Here is a 22,703-nt window from a genome sequence, read left to right on the forward strand (position 1 = left end):
GTGTTTCCAGGGCAGGGCCAGCAGAGGGAGCGAGCACCAAAGAGCTGGGCTCCGCTCTACAGCCCCGGAGGTTTCTAACTGAGTGCATTTGGAAGCCCAGAACATATTTCAGGCTGAGCTGCTGGGAGGCACCTCCTTCTGAACAGCTGATCGTCAGGTTGGGAGCTGCGGGAGAACGGGACCTTTCAGAGCACCCCGGGGAGGCTCTCAGGAACTGCTGCTCAGTAAAGCATTGTGCTGTCACCACGTTTTGTGGTCGTGGCTTGTTTCCCACTCATCTCACAGCCACTTGAAGGGGTGCAGGAAATAACACACTCCCCAGCCGCGTTCCCATTCATGTAGGGAAGGGGTTCTGTGCAGAAGAGATGCACAGCAACCTGAGTCCTGTCTCGTTCAACATCACTGCACCCTGCAGGCACACAACCAGCAGCAGGCTGCAGTGTCTACAAGGCTGATTTCTCAGAGCCCCATTTTCCCAAGGGCACACAGCTCTCAGAAGCCTCAGTTTTTGCGCTCCAGATCTGCAGGGAAATAGCAGTGCTTAATTGAGAGCGGAGAAAGAAATGATGACCTGAGACTGGTGAAAGCTGAAGAGAGCTGTGACAGCAAATGCTTCCACTTCCTGCAGATCTGTAGGTTTGAAAACATTTACCTCTCCCCACTGTGACAAATACATTCACCAAATATAGCTTAATTACCTGCACAGCGTGAGACAGATCCGACACCAAACAGTGTCTCAGCTTTTCATCGCTTCCTATTCCTTGCAGAACAAAGTCGGGGACGTAAGACGAGCAGTAGCCTCCTAGTAAGGATCGTCCAAAATTGGCAATGCTGGGCTGGACAGAGTTCACTTCAACTAGTTTTGACCTGCAAGAAAGGCGTATCAGAGAGATGTGCAGCAGAAAACACCAAATTCAGCTTACAGAGAGATTGCAGCCTCACATTTCTCGTATCTATTCTTACTTCCATTCAAGTGCTTTCTACAAAGAAATAAACAGTATAAAGGCAGCTTTTGCAGTCAGCCCATTGTGGAAAAAAAAAAAAAGGATACGAGCCAAGATCACAACACACAATTAATATTTTTTTCCAGACCACTGATCTCTCCATATTCTTTTACAACCAGTGAGCTCCAGAGACACTTTTCCAATCACCGATGCCAAGTTAGCCTACATTCCTTCAAACATGTGACATGAGAAGAGGCTGCATCTTTTCTGGGCTCTCTTACAGCTGAATGGTACTTACCCAGGAAAAGGAATCTCATATTCTTCTGCCCAGTCTTCCTGCTCTCCTCCATAGTAGTTACTGCTTGGTCTGGTTAGCTCGTGACCTGCATCCTCACTTTCACTGTCACCCAGGGCGCTGTCTGAGCTCTCATTTCTAGGAATGTCCCAATCAATTCCCGGGGCCACCTTTTTCTCTGCGTTTTCTCTGTCCCCATGGGGGACACGAATAGAGATTTTCTCTCTTTGGTCCTGCTCAGCAAAGCAGTTTTTGTAGGTCTCCTGTCGAACAGAGTCCATAAATTTACAAAATTCGCTAGGTGGTTTGCTAGTCTTTGTACATAGCTTTTTAGAAAACTCCAGATTGCTGTTGTGAGTGAGAAGCTCTGCAGCTGCTTGGCCTGGAAGATCATCCATAGTCCGGGTCTCAACTGAGCCATCATCAGTAAAATTGTCATCAAACAGACTCATGCCCTCAGCGTTGTATGCATTTGGATTCCAGCTCTGATGCTCGCTAGCAACTTGAGGAAAGGGTTCAGCTGTCCCACAGTCTCTATTTTGGTCCTCAACAGTTTGTTTAGCTTCACAGTTCTGATCAGCAGACACTCCTTCCTCCGCTGTCGGCGGGCTGTGGTGCCTGGCAATTTGTTCCACGACTGCCTGGCTTCTGAGCTCGATGTCTGAGTCAGGTGACATGGAGTCTCCGATGAGGAAAGTCACCTTTGTCTGAGCTTCGGCAGCACTGCAAGGAAATGCATCACAGAAGAGCTTATCTGGAGGCTTCTTTTCCACGGCTATACCGGGTGACCGCGTCGCACTGATCGCCTGGCTGCCTGCTTCCAGCACATCTTCATTCCTCCACATGTTTGCTGTTGCTTCCAAACCAGATTCTGCCAACACGCGTTTTTCTGGTGAAGATGACCCTGTGCACACCACGCTCTCTACTTTAGTGTCCTGGCAGGTTCTCGGCTGATGACCATCAGCAGCATCCTCCTGACCATCATCAGGAACAATAGTTCTGCTCTCATCTGAAGAAGTTTCCAGCTCCACCTTAGGAGTGTTTTGTGCGTCTTCTCTCTCTTGCTGTGAAACACCTTCTATGTTTTGTGCAAGAGAAATGGGGCATTTGCAGTTTTTACAGCTACAGTTAGGAGTTCTCATTTCCTCAGACTCCTTTGGTAGCAAGTTACCCCTGTTCTTGTGCATCGTGACAAGCACGTATTCCGATTCTTCTACTTCTCCTTTCTCCAGCGTGGTAGTTATAACAGTTCCGGGCATGACTATGGCTTCATCTTCCCCATTTTCTAGCAGATGTGTCTCCTGAAGTTCCGAGCATCTGATGAAGTAAGTGAGGAAATAAAGCAGCCTCTGTACCAGATCGTGCCTTTTGCCAACCACGACTGTTTTGGCTAATCTCACAGGTGATCCAATAGCCCCATACAAGTCACCTGGAACAGGAAATAAAAGATGATTATTTTGCACCTTTAAAATAAACTCTTCTTCTAACAGACAGCTGTTGTGGCCATCTTTCAAAGGCAAAGCCCACAGCAGAAAATTACTGAAGTAGAAGCGTGAGGACAGCTATGCTGTTATTCTGTCTTCAATACAGAAATTTCTAATGAAGCTGTTGGCATCATAAGTAAGATGACACGCTGGCAAGGGGGACATCTGATCTCACATATTAGGGAGTATTTGCACCACCTCACTTCAGTCCCAAGTTCTGGACGCTGGTCCGTGTTCCTTATATAGATATGGGAGAGAGGAGGCATCTGCTCTGAATTACCCTGGATAGCCTGGAAACTGAGCTGAACTTTTACCTACCAAAAGAAAGCTGTAAGGGGACACAAACCTATGCCAAGAATGTAGGCAAAAAGTGCCAGTGGCAGGTGCACAGCTGAAGCCAACCTTCCCTTCCCTCCCCTTAAGCTCCCCTATGGATAGACGGGCTGTCCTGGCAGCTTGGAAGACCAGGCTCCAGATTCACCTGTATTATTCTGGAGGTATGAGGACTTGAGCACAGGGACAGGGGCCATGGGATCTGAGAGGCGTTGAAGGCCAGTGTAACAACAGGGGATCCCTTGAGTCTCATCAGCTCTGCCATCAGTCTCCTTGCCAAGAATTTGGCCATCCCTGCCTGTTCTGGAAAAGGGCAACCTCACAAAACTTTCCCTTCCCCATCCAAGTGGAAGTTTGTGTGCAGAGCAGGACAACCTTACTAGAGAGCAAGAAGATCATCTTCTCTTCTCTTCTCTACTCAGCAATTAAAGACAACACAACTCAATCAACTAAGCTTTGAGACCTTACCCAGGTCATGATTTCCTGTACTGTGCCACTCCTTTGCCCGCTGTGCTCATCGTATGTCCATTTCTCATCAAAAGATGGATTTTTTTAAATTTGCTTTTTCTAGAATCAATCTTATTGATAGCAGCATCCCAAATAAATCAAAATGGAGTTTCTTTACAGAGACAGGACAAGAGAAGGAACAGAATCCTCCATCATCACCAGGGCAGGAGATCTGTCACAGATGACTTTTTGGCTGCCATTTTACAATTGATACTGCCTTAAGAAATTATAGCACATAAAAAAAAAAAAAATACAGTGAATATCTCTGAGCCTGAAATACACACTTTTGTTTTGAGTAGGAAAAAAAACACATAGTTTCAGCTTGGAGGGGGGAAGTAACACACATCCATAAATATCACCAGTTGTACTCCTTCACATGGTTTAGAGGCATTTGCCACATACCAAGCTGTGCCCACAGGGGGTTGTATGGGTGAGTTTTGGCCAGCATGTCCACGCTCTGGGAAGAATGCTTTTCCAGGAAGATTCGTATAGGTGGCTGTCCATTGGGCATGACCGTAGGGACCCAGGCCAGGTGGTTAGTCAGCACTGCAGTCAGGAGAGCTGGTAAAAACCTGAAAGCAGAATGTACAACAGCACGTCAAACAGACAGCACTTCCATGCTTTACATGGATGTGGGTGGCTAACAAAGCAACGGAGGTCATTCCTTAGGTCCTCTCCTCCCACGTGTGCAGAGCTCTTTTTCAGGACACACATTTAAAGTCAAATGAAATATTTCAAACTTGCGGCATCTCAGCTCCTCTGTTTGGCAATTATCAGACTTCCTATTTTGCAACCCCTGTGTTGTAAAACATCTCAAAACCGCTCGATTTCGTTCTCTATAAGAAGGTAGTCCTCTGTGTCCCCCTGGGACATGACTGCTCCAAGGAGGCTATGGATGAGGAGGAAGGTGATGTTACTCGTTGTCACAGCCGTTCAGTAGCTAGGTGCTGTGCTCTTTCATGTAACTGTTATGCAGTTTAAGCACACATGGCTGCTCCTTTTCAAAAATGCCTCTGACACAAAGTTTTTCAATAGCAACCACGAGGAAGGCAGCTCAGCCACAAAGGCTATGCTCTTCCGAAGTGGCTTTCACTAGTTAAGTAAGCAGGTAAGGCAGAAAAGCTTCCTGAGAAGTGCTCAGGGATTTCCTGCAGCGATGGAGTGCAGGTCCTGCCAGAGCCCTCCCTGTCCCTCCCAGGAGCAGTGCAGGAGCTCAGCCCGGGCTCTCCTGCACCGGCAGATGGAGCTGATGTCTCTGCAGCGGCTCTGCAGCCAGGGAAGGGAACCAAACAAGCCTCCCTGGGCCCTAAGTAATGTTGTTTGAGTAGCTTCAACCGTCAAGATCCCTATGGGTTACATTTAGCCCTGTTTCCTGAGCAGAAAGAGCCAAAAGAGGAAAACAGACTGCAAAGATACAGGGGTTGCTTTTCTTTCACATGAATAGTGAATATGAATATGAATAGTGCTTTGATTATTTCTCGCTTATTATTATGCTGAAGATTTAACAAAATCGATTCAAACATTGGCATAAAACATGTATGCATTTAAAAACTCAAATCCACCGTACTGATTTTTTGCAGCATTTTCCATCAAGAAGGTGAACTCCTTCATGAAGCGGTGGCACAGCTGGTTCTTCTCCGGAGTCCCTGACATCATGGTAAGCCAGACGGGCTCCCCGATCCGTGGCATGGTGTACAGGTTGCAAATAGTCGTCCTGGAAAACAAACAAACATCGGAACATTAATGGGGAGTCATCTTTTTAAAAGGGTAGATAACAGCAGGACAAGGGGAAATGGTTTTATGTTAAAGGAGGGAAGATTGAGGTTGGATGTCAGGGGGAGTTCTTTACTATGAGAGTGGTGAGGTGCTGGAACAGCTGCCCAGAGAGGCTGTGGATGCCCCGTCCATCCCTGGAGGTGTTCAAGGCAAGGTTGGATGGGGCCCTGGGCAGCCTGGGCTGGTATGAAATGTGGAGGTTGGTGGCCCTGCGTGTGGCGGGGAGGTTGGAGCTTCACGATCCTTGAGGTCCCTTCCAACCCAGGCCATTCTGTGATTAAACAAAGCAAGGAAGGGCAGAGATCCCCACTCCAATCACTTATGGCAGCACTTAGGCTGTGCTGCTCTTTCTCCCAGCAGGAACTCCACCCTGCAGAGCAACCCTGCAAGTACAGGTGTGTGTGGCTGAGCTCCCTTCAGCCCAGCAGTGCTCACTGCCCTGCTCTGAATGGAGAGCAGTGAATGATTTTGTTGGGGTTATTTCCCTGCTTTCGCTGCATTTCATTCACAACTCGTAACTGCTCCATGGTTAATCTGTGACTAGAGCAGATCCACATGTACCTGACTTACAGAAGTGCCCCAAGTTGCTCTCTGCTGTACCAAGTGGTGCATCCCCGTGCGCTCACAGAGGGACTGGGTTATGCTTTAACTCGAGTACAGCTTTTGAGCATCAGCTGCCCCATGGCTTCAAGGTTTACACCCCTACCCACACCCTTCTGACTCCACGGACAGCAGATGAATTCTTAGAACTTTGGCTTTGCAGTAGAACACCGGATCGTAACCCCTCTGATCGCCGTTGAACTCATCTAAACCAACCCACAGTTCTGTTTTAAAGACAGCGCCTACATGATGGCACTCTGCAAACCGATGCTTTTATCACACTAAAAAAGGTCCACCAGGAAATGAGTGATCAGCTCAGGTTTCTCCCCACCTCATGCACTGCTTTTTCCAGAAGCAGTGCCTCTGTTTCACAAGACAAAGATTTACGTTACCCCAGCAATGCCCAGAAATGCCTCAGATTAACACAGACCCGCGTCGGTCTGAGACTCGCAGCAGTCCCAGGGCTGCGGCAGCAGCCGAGCACGTCAGGCAGGCAAACACTCGGGCTGCAGCTGCCAAATTTTCAGTGGTTTCACATTTAAAGTGAAACTGCGCAGCAGAGCTGGCACCGACCGCGGTGCGTGGCTGCGGGGCGGCAGGGAGGGAGCAGCAGGGGTGAGGGTGGGAGGCTGGTGGAGTTCTCTGCCTTCTTCTGCCTTGTTTTTTGCCTGCATCCAGGCTTGGGCCCCCAGCAGAAGGACGTGGAGCCGTGCCCAGAGGTTGGAGCAGCTTCCTGTAGGGACAGGCTGAGAGCTGGGGGTGTTGGGTCTGGAGAAGGAAAGGCTCAGTGAGACCACCCTGCAGCCTTCCTGTTCTTGAGGGGAGCGACTGTGTGTGAGGGCAGATAGCTCACAGATGCTCACAGTACCCCTGGCCCAGCCAGGCACTGCTCCCCATTGCCACTGCAGGCTGCTCTGCTGGGCACACGTGTGGGGGGTGCAGCGGCACAGCAGCGAGCTGGGGCCGGCAGTGGGGTCATGGGGAGGCAGCTTTGTGTTCAATGTCCATGGACCAGAGTGGAAGTGAAGGAGGCCCAAATAAAGGGGGAGATCCCAAGTCTGTGAATTTAAAAGCTGGATGAGTTTCAAAGCCCAAACCAAGCATCAAACCCCTCAGACACAGCTGACTGGAGATAAATGTGACGACTTAACCTAAAATAAAGCTTATTTCTCCTTCCTATGCAAACTACCCAAGCCAAGCCTCCTGCAGCTAGCAGCTCCACCGCTTTGCAAAAGAAAAACTACTTCTCAACTAAACCCAACGTATTAAAATATTTGTTTTCGTTGAAAAGATAGACCGAGTCTTGTGATTCGTTATTTACTATTCTGGTAACCCTGGCTGCATCTGCAGCCGATAGTGTTTCCTCAGAGACAGATCAGATTGCTCTGGCTGGCAGCCAGCAGGCATGTGACTGCAGCACGGGGAACCTCCATGCCGAGCCCGCAGCCGCGCGCATGGAGCAAGGGCAAGGATTAACTGCTTGCCAGCCCTGCGAGCATGCAGGAATGCTCTCCTTCGTCTGCTGAGGAAACAAAACAAAGCCATCAAACTAATAATAAAAAAAAAGAAACACCAAAACATATATGATTTTTAAGAAAAGCACTGCTTTTTTTTCTTTGGTTAGCCGGATTAAAAAAAATAAAATGCTAGCAATTAATAATTGAAGTTAACCCTTTTGAGTATCCCCTTCCCTCACCTGCCTTCCCCCAGCATCCCATGGTGGCACACCAAGGGGGCACAGCTGGCAGCAGCCCCTGCTCTCATGGGGCTGCAGTGTGCTTAAGGTGTTTGAAATCTGGAAATCATAGAAGGGTTGGAGGGGACCTTAAAGATCATCCAGCCCCACCACCAGCTGCCCCCAGAGCTCAGGCTGCCCAGCACCCATCCACGGCCTCAGGCTCCTCCAGGGATGGGGCACCCACAGCTCTGGGCAGCACTGCCGGCGCCTCACTGCCCTTGGAGTAAAGGATTTCTTCCTCAGATCTGACCTTAATCTCCCCTCTTTCAGTTGAAAGCTATTCCCCATTGTCCTATCACTATCAGACATGTAAGAAGTCGCTCTCCCTCATCTTTATAAGCTCCCCTCACGCTCCAGGGAAGCTGAAATCAGCACGCATGGGAGCGAGGGGCTGGGCACTCTGAGGCTGTGGGACTGCACACCAATGGGACTGGTAGCTGGGGGAGGGAGCAGCCTCTTGATGAGAGGTGATGGCCTCAGGTTGTGCCAGGAGAGAATCAGGTTGGATATTTGGAGAAACTTAGTGGCTGGGCACTGGCACAGGCTGCCCAGAGAGTAAAGAGTCACCAACTTGGATGCATTCAGAATGGTGGGGATGTGGCACTGGGGGACACGGTCAGTGGGCATGGTGGGGTGGGCGAGGGGTGCACTTGGTGATCCCAGAGGTCTTTTCCAACCTCAGCAACTCTATGAGGCAGCATCCCTGCAGCTCCCCTTTCCCATCAGCAAGGCACTGCTGACCCTGGCACAGTGCTGGGAGCTGCAGTGTAATGACAAAGCTTAGCAACTTCTTGTGCAGTACTTCCAAAAAGAAAAAACATCAGTGGTTTGTAAAACTTACTGCACATCAGGTTACTGCCTGCCCTCATCCCTCCTCCCATAGTGCAGGATCGGGTTTTCCCTGTGCAGGGGGTAAAACCCACTGCTGCTCACAGCACCGTAAGCTGCTTAAAAACTGCTGGCATAAAGCAGGATGGAATCTGGCTGCCAGGAAGGAGCAGAGGGTGTTTCCCTGGGCGTGCACACACTGCCTCCTCAGCACTGCTGCCTGCTACACGGGTGCCCATCAGCTGCAGAACCAGCACTGCGTCGGCCTTGGGGACTGAGGGAGCTGAAGTGTTTATGCAAGTATAGTGGCTTATTTCATAAGTCATGTGTCTGCATATCTGACATCCACAGAGAGTTTTAAGCCTTTAAGTCAAGTGTTCATAGCCAAATCCATCACCACTTTAGAACACAAGAATTAGTGCAAAATGAGTAATGGCAAAGGGCAGTCCTGGAGCTGGGCACCACATTGATGGTGACTGTGCCAATGGCATCGATCTGCAGCAGTAGTCGAGGAAAGCAGCCGTGTTATTGCTTTGAAGGTCTGTCCTCACCAAAACATTTTCAAAACAACAAAGTGCCCACAATGAGTTAAAACTGCACAGGATTACGCTTTAGAAACGGCAACCCACTGAAGTCAGCACCCTTCTTCCCTCCAGCAGAATTTGCTTAAGAGGGTAGAAATCAGCGTGAGTTTCAGGTTCAGCAAAGGACTCAGGCTCCTGACTTCCCCGTGACTCCAGTGGGGAAGCAGGCACCCAAGGAGATAACAGCGGCCTAAATGGGTTTGCTGAAGCTGTGCCAAAATGTCTTTGCATCCCATCTTCAGCGCTTAAAGACTCCTTTTTCCCCCTTATTGCACAGACGTTGCATTGCTGCACACTGCAGCCCCTGCACAGCACTGCGAGGTCCTTGCAGCTGGGATGGCTCCCAGCACGCTGCGATGAAACCAGCGCATCGCCCAGGTCTGCTGCCCCAGGAAATTCAGTTATCCGACATTAAACTGGATTTAATTCACCTTGTTACACTATTAAAGAGCAATATTTATATCACCATGGAAACCTCTGCATAAAACTGGTCATTCCACATGGGGTTACGCAACCAGCGGGTCATGTGTGCGATGTCCTACAATGGCTGGGGTGAGGAGTGCCAGCCCAGGGGACGTGACTGCCCTGCCCAGCCCTGCCCAGCTGCACGCTGCCAGGTGAGCTGATGGCACCATGGCACAGCCCTGCTGCGCTGCCCAGCCAGAGCAATGAGCTGTGGGACAGCCGGGTGGGCCTGCAGGCTCAGCTCTCCTGCGCCCAGCTCTGGGTACCCACCCCTCCTGTCGCTCTGAGACTGTTTAACTTGGACGGAAATGGAGAATATACAAAGTCCACCAAGTGGGGGGGGAATGTTTTGGGGGGAAGTTTCAGGGAAAGCAGCTGGGGGATGCTGTTATCAGAGAATGGGAATGCAAAGAAACTGCTCAATGAGAGGAGAGGGAGGGCAGGAAGAGCAGAGCAGAGGGAAGCCCGTGGCTGCTTGGAGTTGCTGAACTCGTCTCAGCCCCCTGGGCAGAATCTGCGGCTCCCACAAGTTTTGCACACCCTCTGCTCGGCTCTTGGCACAGCTCACCCCATCCACGTGCTCTGCCGCGCCTCCTGTCCCTACCCAACACAGCCCCTGCACTTCCCTGGGGGGAGGGTCTACAAATACAAACAAATCAAAAATGTACAGTGCCTTTCCCCTGAAACACCACCCAGCCCATGGTGCTGAACTACAGAAAAATGAGTGAGCCCTCAGGACCCTTCCTGCTGGGTTACATACCTCCCAATATCAGAATTCTCTGGTTTAAACATCAGCACGTTGTCTGCTGTCACGTCTTTAAAAAGGAGCTCTATGCTGGTTGTGAAAGGAAGCACCCTACCACTCCCATCTGAGAGGGGATGAATCACTTGAAACAGATGGATTTCATTTTATTTCCCTCCCCATTACTTAAACTATGGAAAGAACATACAGCTAAATGTCAGGGACGTGCTTATCTGCATTACTACGTATATTAACTGCTGAGAGGCTCTCTGCAGGTACTGATAGCAAGAGATGGCAGCGGTGCATTTTTCTGGGTGAAGAAGACAGATCTCCTTCCCAGTACTGGTTATCTGAAACTCATTCAGAGAGAAGAATTTAGAGCGGGGTGAAAGCCTTGCTTTGCTCACACATCCAGAAAATACCAACCAAAGGGGCCCAAAGTGGGCTTGCAATTCTCACCCCTCAATGGGTCTCAAGACAAGAGGCTGCTGGGAGCTCATGATCACCTAAAGCACAGAAATCGTTGGTCACTTCTGCTCTGCTCAGACTGAGCCCTCGTGGATACGCACACTTGGCAAAACCAAAAACCACAAACAGAACGGGGTGGCCTGCTATCTCCAGGGCCTCTATGGTTCTTACTTTTAAAGGAGACGTTAGATGTTATACACTACATTTCTGGAACAGAAAACATTTTCCTTTTGAGATAAGACCTCCAAAGTCCGGAAGATCCTGCACTAAGGAGGAGATTGCTCAAGCGCTTTTGAAGAAACGGCCACAAAAGATAGGAGAGAAACTGCTCACCTGAATTCATTGAGGGCATCAACAATTCTGTTATAGGCCAAACTTCGCTGACTGGCATCAGCTGATCTACGACTCATTTTCATAGCCTTGAAAACAAGCATTAAACAGATAAGTAACACCAGACATAGCTACAGAAGCACAGAAAATGAAAAACAAAGTCATGTGTTTGACTTTATCTGTCATGCAACTAGTCATGCAAATAATTTTTTTTTAAGTGATAAAATGATGGTACAAGTGCCAGCTTTCCTATCTGAGAAAAAATAGGTGAGGCACATGCCCTTGCAGCCTCATTCTCCTGTGCTTTTCATCATTAAAGGCATAACAAGGGTCAAAGTTTTTACTGCAGTGGCAAAGTAACCACTAAGTATTTCCTAGAAGAGAGATTTGAAGCAAATCTAACCACATATTTGAAAGTTTCCTACGTATCAGAATCAGGGGCTTAAGATAAAATAAATGAAAGTGGAAAGTGAAAAGCATGATATTTATTTACAGTCTGGAATATCCTAGAGATAGGCTCTTATCCTGCAGTCCCCAGTGCTTAGATAAACTGAAGCAAGGAAGTAAAGGCGGCCTTGAAAGCACCTTTCTCCCTTTGCTGATCCAGAGCTTGCTGGGAGCCGATGCAGCCTAAGGCCTGATGTCATTCCAGCATTCCAGAGAGCAGTTCTGTCTGCACTCTGTGTTGTACTTTAGCAAGCAATAGGAAACATCAGAGACATTGTGGAGCACAGAACCTTGCTGATGCAGCTTCAGTATCAGGCAGCAAGTTGATCCCACTTTTGTAAACAAGAGTTGGAAATGAAATCTGAAAGGGCTGAGGGGGAACACACAGCAATACAAGCAAAAGAATCAGAAGAGGCTGTGTTTACCTGTTCTATTGCACTCTTCAGTTTGTTCATATGACTCTCAAAAAGTGGGAAGTGTGAGAAGAAGAATTCGTTAAATTTGTTGTTTTCATCTTCATCTCTTGAGAGTGAAAAAATAACTCCGATTGCTATCTTCTTCTTCCTAACAATTCCTGGGCTAGGACCAGAGCTGTCATCTGACAAGTTAAAGCTTTCATCCATGGACCTTGGAACATGGAAAAAATGGAAAGTTAATGCAATCCACTGTTTAAAGTTGTACCTTGGTTTTCCTGTGTAATTAAATTCCAAAACATTTAATTTCAATAAACAACTTCTGTTTGCAGGTGTTGTCAAATCCACACCATCAATAACCCTTTGCAATTCTTGAGAAACAGCCATTAGCTGACCCTGCGGACAGACAATCTGGAGCCAGATTCAAAGCATCTGTGGGATTAGAACACCGTATCCTCACTCTCTCTTACTTCTACCAAGAATGTGCATTTTGAGTAGGATTTTAGGGCTTCTCATCCTCAAAAGTACAGCCTACAGGTTTATATTTTGCTAAAGGTCTCCCAGTTAGTGCAAATGGCCTCGAGAAAATGGAGACTACAAAGATCAGCTGTCGAACTACTGCCTGACATACCCCTTTGTAAATACACCACAGAAAGCAGCAGCAAGAACAGACATGCATATGCAAGGGCAGAATCAAGCTGAAAATAGCAGAAAACTGAGGGAAGCATCCAGCATTATCAATCCCTGCTCACCATCGAGGGAAGACTCCGTTCTCCAAGCTGGTTGTCTGGCTGCGCCGCCAACGCCTCTGGTAACTGCTGGCACAGCTTTTGTTGAACGAGGAGCCCGGAGATGGAAATGGAGTGATGAGCAGACTGCTAAGAGATGCTGCAATAATTAATAGATACGTATATAAATCTCTCTGGAAGAAAGAATATTTGGAAAATAATATCAGCAGCTAAACTATGCCCCTGAATATTAACTGGTGTTGCTCACAAAGTGCCTTCTCTTTTGCTTATCTATGCTTCTCATCTAAAAACAATCAGTCTATAACAACATTAGCAAGCTATACAAGCACTGCAAGGATGGGACAGTCTTGCAGCTTTATATAATAAGCAGCACACAGGCTGCACCTTGCTCATCAACCCTGAGTATTGGGAAATAAATTCTCTGTGGAAAGGAGTAATGCTAAGCGCATCTTTAAAAGCCTTCCCAGCCCTACCCCTAAGTGCCCAGCCCCCTGAGTGGGGATGGCGGTGGCTGGGGGGCACTGGGGATGCTAGCTCATGTTTTAACATTAACACCCTCCTCAGTTTGGTAAGGAGATGACAACAAGCACTGCTTGGAAATGCCATCCACTCATTTCAGTATTTAATTTGGCTTGCCTATTTGCAGTGTGCTTTAGTAAATCACACTACTGTTCAGACCCCAGGCTCTGTGGGGCTCCTATGAAACAAACACCCTCAGTGCCTGAGGCAGCAGTCCCATGAATGCTTATATGGAACAAAAAAACCAATCACTTTTCAGCACAGAAAGTACTTTATGACGTCTGTATGTTTCAGTAACAAGACAGATTAGCATCTAGTGTCTATTACTGAATGTTTTCTGAACTTATAGGGTTAATGGAACTGACATTACCAGATCTTGCTATACCGCTGTCTCTGTCCTCATTCTGCTCCCTCCCAGGCATATCCATAGGGTTGCTGTGAACTGTAAAACAAGGAATACCAATTAGCAGGGGAATATACAGTTCCTTTCTTGTTTGCCGATCTCCATGTAATTAATGAAACAAAAACATGCTCATTAATTCAGATCAACAGCACTGCACAAGGCCATCACCAAGAAAGGCTGCTTAGCTGAGCACGCCAAAGCACTGATTTGAAAAGCTCATGTGTAATTTTCTGAAGTCCATCTATCTATTTTAGTCCAAATTGCATCAGGCTCACATTCACAGTTTCTTTATATCAATAGCTTTCAACAAAGTTTTATTCTACTCAAAGGATGTCCACCACATAGCTCAGAGTACAGACAAAAAAAATCAACACTTCATTCCTCTAACAGCATTCCCAGCTATTAAATAATTGTAAAAGGATTTTACAATGCAGTCTTGAAGAAAATAAATACTTTTAAATTGCAAGCAGTGCATTGGCTGTTCAACAAAGCCGTAAGCTGTCCAGAATCACAGTCTGCATATACAGAAGATCAAAAGTGTATCAGGCTTAACAGCCTCTACACGTAATGTATTTTACAAACACGCCTGTGAAATAGAAGCTACTCAGCCATGGAAATAAGACCCATCTAATAAAAGCAAGAGACGTCCACTTTATATCAGCATAGGTTAGCTTTAACTGTTACAGCTTGTTGGAAGCGAATCCAGATGAAAACAGCTTGATGCTATTGTGGCAAATTATTTCTAAAAATATGAAATCTTGTATTAAGAAAGTTTACAAAACAGAAAAACCAACCAAGTAGCCCCAAAGAGGGCTATTTAAATACCTGCTGTCCTCTGTACCCACAAAGATAAGAGAGCAGAGATTGCTGTCCGTTTTGTATTTAAAAAAGATAAGTCTTATTTCCAGGGCAGTGCTACCAACGCACACGTGGCTGTCCCAGCAGCTACACTAGGCACACAGCACAGCACACAGCACACTGCAAACCTGCAAAGAAAGAGGCGCTCCGGATCAGGCGGAGCGGACCTTGTTCAGAGAATGCCCGCCTGGGGCTGCAAAGCTGTGAAAGACCTACATGGCAAAACGTAAAATACACATGAAAGAATGAGGTTAGTAAAGCAGAACAGTCTGTAGGGAGGGGGCCAGGGCAGGGAGAAGATACAAGCCAACATAAATGCAGAGTAACGTTCGCAGGAGAACAGCTCTTACGCTTAACAAGAACGTTGATTCAAGGAGCATGGCTCACAGTGGAACTACATGCTACTTACGACATTAAAATAATAGACAAAGCTTTACACCATTTCCCATACAAGGACAGGGCTTCTGTCCGTGGCCTTTATTTATTTTTATTTTTCTGAGTCGAAAATGATTAATTTATGCAGGCTCCGAGCCCAAGCTGACCACAAACAGGAGATTCATGGGGGAGGACAATGTTTGTTTTAACATCACACTGTGGGGTGTCTGAGCAGTGCTGTCACTGAGGAGAGGAGCAGGCAGACATTGCTCTTGGTGGAACCAAGAGAAGATGCCAGGCTGAAGGAGCTGCTCTGAGAGCAGTCAGTGTGCTGCATCAGAGAAATGAGCATATAGAAAGCACAAAGTTAGCAGTCTTCTTAGTGGCCCATACTGAGAGTACCGTGGGCTGCAGGTATCCAAAAGAAGGAGTGTATTTACTGCACACAGAGCTGGGTATTCTAACAAGTTAATTGCTAGCCCCTCTGCTAGACTGGAAGCTACTGATCACGCAAGGTTTCCTGATTACAGAAAACACCAAGGTTGCACCTCAGCAAAGCTCCCTTCCATTCCCATGGGTCTTCATTCCTCGGTAAAGGAAGGGACATGCCTAGTGCTTCTTTTCTTTTTGTTTTGGTCTTTATCCAGCGTATCTAGAGAAGCAGCTTGTAAATAGTTCCCAACCAAAACACACAGAGCCTCCTCCTGCCGCAGGCCGCCAAGGGCCAGTGAGTGAGAAGCAGTCTTTGGTATTCAACACCGTTGTTAGAAAAGCTGCAGTTACAGATTAACTTCTTTGCCTACTTTACCCATGGTTCCCCATGTGCTGAAATAGGAACTGTAAACAAACAGTGCTGAACAGAATGACAACGTGTGCAGCTCAACTGCAAAGCACTTCCAGCATCCTCCTCCTGCAGGCACCTCCTCCCTCCCTGCTGGGTGCCCAGGTGCCACCGGCTGCTCCTGCATCAGATTCAGCCTGAGAACTCCAACAGCTTCATGTGAGCTCACAGATTATGTGATGTAACAAACACTTTTGCCAGCACAAACCACAACAAAACCTTAAAAGTCGACGAGTAGGGTTCCCCTGTCTCACATGGGAGAAGTCAATAGGGAGGAGAGAAGCAGACGCTTGTGCCCAACAAGAATTAGGACCACGTAAAAAGACAGAAACCCACTAACAAAGACATCAAATTCACTCCACACTTCCACGACCCCAGAAAAGTACATTTTACAACAATATTCTGGGAAGTGTAAAAGGAAATCCCTTATTGCACCTACCATAAAAGACATCTTGTTTGGAAATCAAACGATCTAAACCAAGTGGAAGGCAAGATGTGCTCCCATCTGAACAGTGAAGTACAGTGTCTTTACTATTAGATTTCACATCAGGCAAAGTCAACATCCTCCACTTTGTTACCTAATGCAGACAGAGCCTTGACCCACAGCACTCCCACAAACGCTGACAGTCAGAGACTCCAGATGGTTTTTCAAGACTGCTTAGCTTCCAAGATCAGACCAAAGAAACAATCTGTCTAATCTGATCAAAAACTAAAGTGCAACTATGCAAGGTTAACTTAGCATGGAATCTACAGCCACATGTGTTCAGGTGGCCAGAGTACAGAACAGAATGGAAATTATTAACAAAAATAAAATTGGGGAACTAAGCCAGGCAGAATCAATCCTGCCTGATCTGAGATGCGGTGCTCAGAAAGTTCTACAGATTATTTTCCAACATTTTCTGTATTTGAGTTTAGATATATTTAATATTTCTCTATGGAGTTTTATACACACACATACAGCTGCATTTAATTAAGCCACTAATAATCTCTGAACTGCCTAATTTCTTCACCTCTTTTCCACATTAACATTAATTTTCTGTTAAGATCTTAGCTTTCCTATTTTTGCACTTGATTCTACTTGGACTTTCATATTCCAGAGCCTGTGGTTGCTCAGTTAAAGACACCAGGAAATAAAATCTGTTTGTAATTACCTATATTCCCAAGAAGTCCGTTCATAATTGTACTGTGGTCGGGCTTTAATGTATTGCTGTCTTGATTAATGAACTCAAGACTGTCCTGCAACCTAAAAGACCCAGAAAACAAAACATACAACAAAAACTGTGATTTGCATTTCAGTAAACAGGGTCACTATATTAAGGCTCAGATAGAATGGACAAGAGAAGAATGCAGGCTTACGCAGCCACATTCTAAGCTGGGTCAATTAACACATACAAAATTAAACGCTGAACAGTTCAAAGCCAGATCTGCCTATATGCAATTAAGAATCATTTCTAAAGGACTCACGTATTCAGACTTCCGTAGATGCTGCTTCCAGTGCGAGCTGTGAAAACCTTGCTGAGCATCAGCTGAGGAGGTGAGCTAGAAGACAGAGAGAAAGATGTCAGCCAGAAGCAGTGCCAAGACTGATTTTCATTTCCATTTCACACTCTTCCAGATTATAATTTACAGCTCTAAACACAACAGCCTTTTGTGCCCAAAGTGATATCAGAATAACTTTAAAGCAAACTCAGAAATCCCTTCTACCCAACATTTGTGACATTCAATTCATTTAAAATCAGCACTAAGGGTTACATCTCCTGGCAAGACGAGTGGTAAAAAAAAAACATGATCTTACCGGATCTGGTGAATTTTCAACGTGGAGCCCTTATAGCTCATGGCCACAGAGCCAAACATCATCTCTCCAAGCATGTTGGCATCTGAGGAGCACCGAGAGCCCTGAAAAAAAAAAATAATAATCCACTTGTTTAGAAGCACACTTCTACCTAAGGCAATATACACCTAATGAAAATTGTCCTTATTTAAAAGATAAACATGCAACATATCTCTCTCTAACTCAGTCAAATACACCAAGTTGAACAGTTCAGTACAGACAATGCTAGCAAAGAAAGTGATCTTCAAATTGGCAGTGCAGTAAACCACTAAAATCATCCAACAAACCTAGCCCATCCTGGTGGGGGGCCGATTCACGCTGCAGGAAGTCAAGGCACTAAGAAGTTTAGAGTGTAATTACATGCTTTGATGAAAGAAGACCATTAAGACTAAACCTTATCTGTTGGACAGAACCAAATCTGTTGGACAAGAAGTTGCAAGAAGTTCCATGGTGACCTTATAAAGGCTGTGAACTGGAGCCCAGCCGGACCAGAATGTTCTGACAAAGACTGAGTTGTATCTTGGCCACAGATGGTAGTTTGTTCTTGACGCATCATTCTGTGGTGTTTCCTGGTGCATCTGTGATGGTAGCAGGAAGGAGCTGCAGCACTGCACTGCACCGAGCATCCCCTGCGGGCGGCTGCTGAGGGCTCACTGCAGGGCACACTGCCTGGCTGCAAGGGGCCAGCACTGCAGGGGCACCACCTAGACACAACGCTGCAGACACTGGCCTGAAATTTAAACATTCCTCAGGGCAACCAGCTGCAGACAACTGCTCAGATGACACACATCATACTTGTGTGCTTTCAGTGACTGAGATTACCAACCCTTTATACGGGGCTGTTTCTTTTCCAGGCTGGCAGCATATGAGGACTGGCTCTCCATTCCTATCTTGCCCTGAGTAATTCAAAATATTGTGATCGCTCACCCACAGCTCTCAAACAGCTCACAGGTATCTGAGGTGTGTGGTAACTCAGAACACTTCCTCAGAGTAATCCTTCCAAAAAAGGGACCCTGAAACCAGGCATGGAAATAGCCTCGTGTTTGGAAATTACTAAGTGCCATATCTCTGTATCCCTTATCCAAGCCCTGAACAAGCAGGATACCTAAAAACGCTTGGGATTTATCTAACAATTTTGCCCAGCATCAGGCAGTGAGCTCAGAGAGCAATCAAGGACAGGGTGTCCACACGTCGGGTTCCTACAAGGAATGAGGCACGATACGGAAATGACCACTCGATGTTGCTACTCATGCTAGCCCTCAGAACGAGGACAAGAACAAGGAAATGCTCATCGGCCAAAAAGCAGCACACTTGTAGCACTTCTTGGCTTTTAGCTCTTCTCAAGTGCTCTCAATTAAGATGGCAGGACGTTAACAGCCATACTATTAACCTCTGAAATCTGCTATCAGTGCAAGAAAGATAGGGGACAACTAAAATAGCAATCACAGCTATAAAAATAAGGATGGAATTGCAAAGTTTGCTGGTGTTCATATGACAGGGCAGAATCTGATGGTTTGCTGGGGCACAGAAACGCCAGCTTTACTTCCCAAGATTTCACAGTGCCTAATGGTCTGCAGCTCAGGAGCTCCAAGGAAGGAGAAGCATGAATGGTAAATGCCTCTGGGAAATGATGGGTCTGTCAGCATCACCAAATCCTGGTGTAAGAACACTGCAATTACTACTGCCAAATATATTATGGTTGTTACTTTTAAATCTGTTGCATATCTCCAATTGAAGAACTTCTGAACCAATGTCAAGCCCTTGATGGTCACTTTTGGTTTCAACTTCCTGCTACCCTGCAAATCTAATTCTAAACACGAGGAAAGAAACACTTTAAAATAACTTATTGATTTTCCTTGTCAAGAAACGAAATTAAAAAAAGAAAATGAAAATCAGCTGCTTACAAATTTAATTACAGGGATTTCCCTTTTCCCTGAAAGACAGAGACAAGCAATGCTGAAGGCACAGAGCGTGGTACTGTGCCCCCTTGGTCTCCTTCAGTCTGGCATTTCACCTGCACATCATGATGATAACATCACTTTGCATAACAGAAGGTGCACATATTGAATGCAGTTATTAAGGAAACACTGCTACAGCTCGACTCTTTGCCTTTAATTCTGCAAAATAAAGATCACTTAAAACCAAAGTAGAGCGCAATCAACTGAGGAAAGGGGTTAAATATTAAAAACTCAGATGAAAAATAGCCAAGGAGCATCTGGCAAAAAGGGCCCATCCCCCGGCACTGACAGCTTGGACACAAACCAATGCCCTAGGTCATATTTACAAGCATGCATTTTTAAAAAAGGATCGTAAAATACCAACCAGAGTTTCTTACTGCACATTAGCATACCAGAGGCTGTAAAATTATCATTATTTGGAAATTAGAGTTTTGAATATATCACCCCAAGCACTTACTATTTACTGTACATAATGTCCCACCAATAGCTGAGTACGTATATAAATTAACAATGCTATAGATAAATCTCAAATGTCATAAGAAACAAATCAAGGAGAGTTTCAGCCCTGAAAACACAGACTGACAGACACAGAACATGTAACATTAGAGCAATAGTGTGCAAAAACTTGTATTGCACTTTCCAAAGAACAATTAAAAACGCTCACCTTAAGTTCAACGCATACTGAAACAAGGAAACCAAGAACTATATAAAAAGTCCTATTAACATTGTATTGTTTGGACTTCCATTTTATACCATTAAAAAAGCAACGGAAGAACACATTAAGCAGCTTTCGTGGCTACAGAATAGAGCAGTTAGAAGATAGGAAATAGCAGGCTGACCAATGCCTGGACAAACTTGCTAGGAGCCTTTCATGCACAGCTTGAAAGGAGTATGGGGAATGCAGTAAGCGATTCACAACAATACTCTCTGGAAAACCAATTTAAGCTGGAAGCTTCTTACATGCTTTCTGAGCCAGACATGGCCACACATCCATTCACTAAGACACTGACTAGGTGATATACATGAGAAAATGAGGACTTCAAAAGGAAAACTTTCCACCACTTTAAAACATACCACCATGCTAACCATGAAAATTAATTTCCTTTAATAACGTTGACCATTGTTTGCACAGAGGCTGCCCAGTAGGAGAGATAATTTCAGGATAGTGGGGGAACATCATTTGTCTTGGTCAGACAATACCCAAAGGAGGTTATTCTGTGCTGCAAGGAAGCTGCTAACCACAGCAAAACGCCCTTCCAGGAAGGCAGGAATGGAAAGCAGACCTTCAGCCTTCACTTTACTGAAGCTGTGGAAAAGAGTGTGATGAGAAAGAGAAAACAGGAATATGCAGCTCACCAAATATAGCAAGAGTCAACGTGACAGTATGAAAGTCAGCACTGAAAGGTTCTTCATTTATATCTACGGTAGATTAAGACATCAGTAGTACTGTACTTCAGAATACGGCGTGGAGATAGCAGCTTCCCTCAAACACACAATTACTTCATTACAAAGAGTGGAAGGGCTTAGTTCTATTTTAGGGTGGCTTAATATAAAACACTTGTGATCCATGGAAGGGGAGATGACAGAAATATATCCGTGTCAGATGACTCTAGCTACTCTCATGGCCAAAATCTCTTATGTAAAATGTAACTCAAGTGCACTGAATCCCTCGTTATAAAGCTGTTACACAGACTGTCCCCATAGACAGCATATTTCTGTGGTGCTTCCCTGGCATTTAGGTACTAAGTAAAACGAACTACCTCGTTTTTACCAAGATAGGATATGTGTGCCAAGTGTGATCATACTGAACGAGTGTTATCACCAGGTCATAAGACAGAACAAATGCCTTGGAGAAGCTTCTGCTACTCAACACCCATCCTGAGAGCCCCAGCTGGTTGGTTTTAAACTACAGACTCAAAGCTACAGAATTAGACATGATTCAGTCAGAACCAAAGTCTGGTTTTGATTAGAAACTTCTCTCCACCACCAGCATTTAATTTCAAGTGTTTTAAAACATTCAGTACTTCAACTGCTGTATATATTTGACAGTTATACCAAACAAGGGAAGGGAAGACTCACCTGATATTTTGGGCATTGTTCTTTTGCATCGGAGAATGAGGAGGATGAATTGATTGAACTATCCAAAGAAGAAGAGCTATCTCCTCCAGGCTTCAGCTGGCAACACTTCCCAAACACTCGCACCTGAGCATCGCTGCAGAGTTTCTGAAATACAGATGTGTACCACAGTAAGACCCACAGCCATGAAATCACCAATTAGCAACACTGCACTTACCTGTTTAGGTAAGACATTTAACAGCAGAATGGCTTATGCCCCAGGAAAACGTTTAATAGAACATTTATTACATCTCTTGAAGCATGGCTGGAGGAAAGCAAGCTGAGCTGTTTTACTCCTAACGAACCAGGAGCCAGCAGCTCACTCCAACTCCATTTTCCCAAGCAGCCACCCATCTCTGAAGCTCTACCAGGCCCTTTTCTAGGCCCAGGCTCAGGAAGGAGGATGGCCACAACAAGGGACTCCCTGTGCTGTCACTGCACTGCTGCTGCCCACTGCAACAGAGGTGGCACAGCAGTGAGATGCACAGCCTGCACCATGACAGTGCCATGCAGCCTGCAGCGATGGGCAGCTCACCATGTACAGAAACACACAGACCAGGAGTGACTGAGTCAAACAGCCCAGACTTCAGGAGAGATTCACGTTTCAGGCTGAAGTGGAGAGAAGAGGTGCAACTTGCAGCTCTCCCAGCTCTTCCCAAGTCCCGTGGTCTTTTAGAACAGTGGCACAGAGATGACATGTTCCTTTTGCTTTTACTATGAGTGTGCTGTGAGGCTGAGCATGGACAGAACTGAAAACCACATCTGGTGTTATAGAAAGGCCAGAGAAGTTTCACAGAAAGATGGAGAAATGGTCCAAGGGGTGGTTTCTGAAATGTTGTTCAGAAAGCGTACAAAAAGGGAATTATGAGGGCTCAGACAGAGCTGCAAACAAAAGGCAGGATCATCTGATCTCTGCAGGGACCCTATGCACACGGCATTACCAATACTGGACCGGAGATGCTCCACCACTGTTCGGTTCAAGAACATTTGTCATTTCAGCTTCGAAACCCAGCAACCTCAGCAGAATCAGCACACATGTTAATTAATGCCATCTAGGTATTAGGCAACCCTCTGCACCGAGAGATCTCAAAGGACTTTCC

At 46.1% G+C, this 22,703-nt stretch overlaps 1 protein-coding gene across 5 annotated transcripts in view; it reads right to left on the reverse strand.

Moving 5' to 3' along the window:
- The window catches only part of FNIP1 (folliculin interacting protein 1), a 60,317-nt gene that overhangs the window by 4,665 nt on the left and 32,949 nt on the right, over window positions 1–22,703 (reverse strand). For 3 of the 5 annotated variants that reach the window (XM_046900403.1, XM_046900401.1, XM_046900404.1), the window contains exons 3-14: window positions 21,568–21,711; window positions 17,495–17,595; window positions 17,164–17,238; window positions 16,851–16,942; window positions 13,593–13,664; window positions 12,707–12,842; window positions 11,967–12,168; window positions 11,098–11,183; window positions 5,131–5,277; window positions 3,966–4,135; window positions 1,243–2,668; window positions 699–867 (exon numbers count right to left, since the gene is read on the reverse strand). In XM_046900403.1, the coding sequence (XP_046756359.1) occupies window positions 699–867; window positions 1,243–2,668; window positions 3,966–4,135; window positions 5,131–5,277; window positions 11,098–11,183; window positions 11,967–12,168; window positions 12,707–12,842; window positions 13,593–13,664; window positions 16,851–16,942; window positions 17,164–17,238; window positions 17,495–17,595; window positions 21,568–21,711 (2,820 nt within the window). Of the gene's footprint in view, window positions 1–698; window positions 868–1,242; window positions 2,669–3,965; window positions 4,136–5,130; window positions 5,278–11,097; window positions 11,184–11,966; window positions 12,169–12,706; window positions 12,843–13,592; window positions 13,665–14,611; window positions 14,696–16,850; window positions 16,943–17,163; window positions 17,239–17,494; window positions 17,596–21,567; window positions 21,712–22,703 lie in introns of all 5 variants that reach the window. The other 2 variants (NM_001398212.1, XM_046900402.1) reach the window with 1 other exon arrangement.

This window comes from Gallus gallus, chromosome 13 (genome assembly GCF_016699485.2).
Source record: "Gallus gallus isolate bGalGal1 chromosome 13, bGalGal1.mat.broiler.GRCg7b, whole genome shotgun sequence".
Taxonomy (NCBI): domain Eukaryota; kingdom Metazoa; phylum Chordata; class Aves; order Galliformes; family Phasianidae; genus Gallus; species Gallus gallus.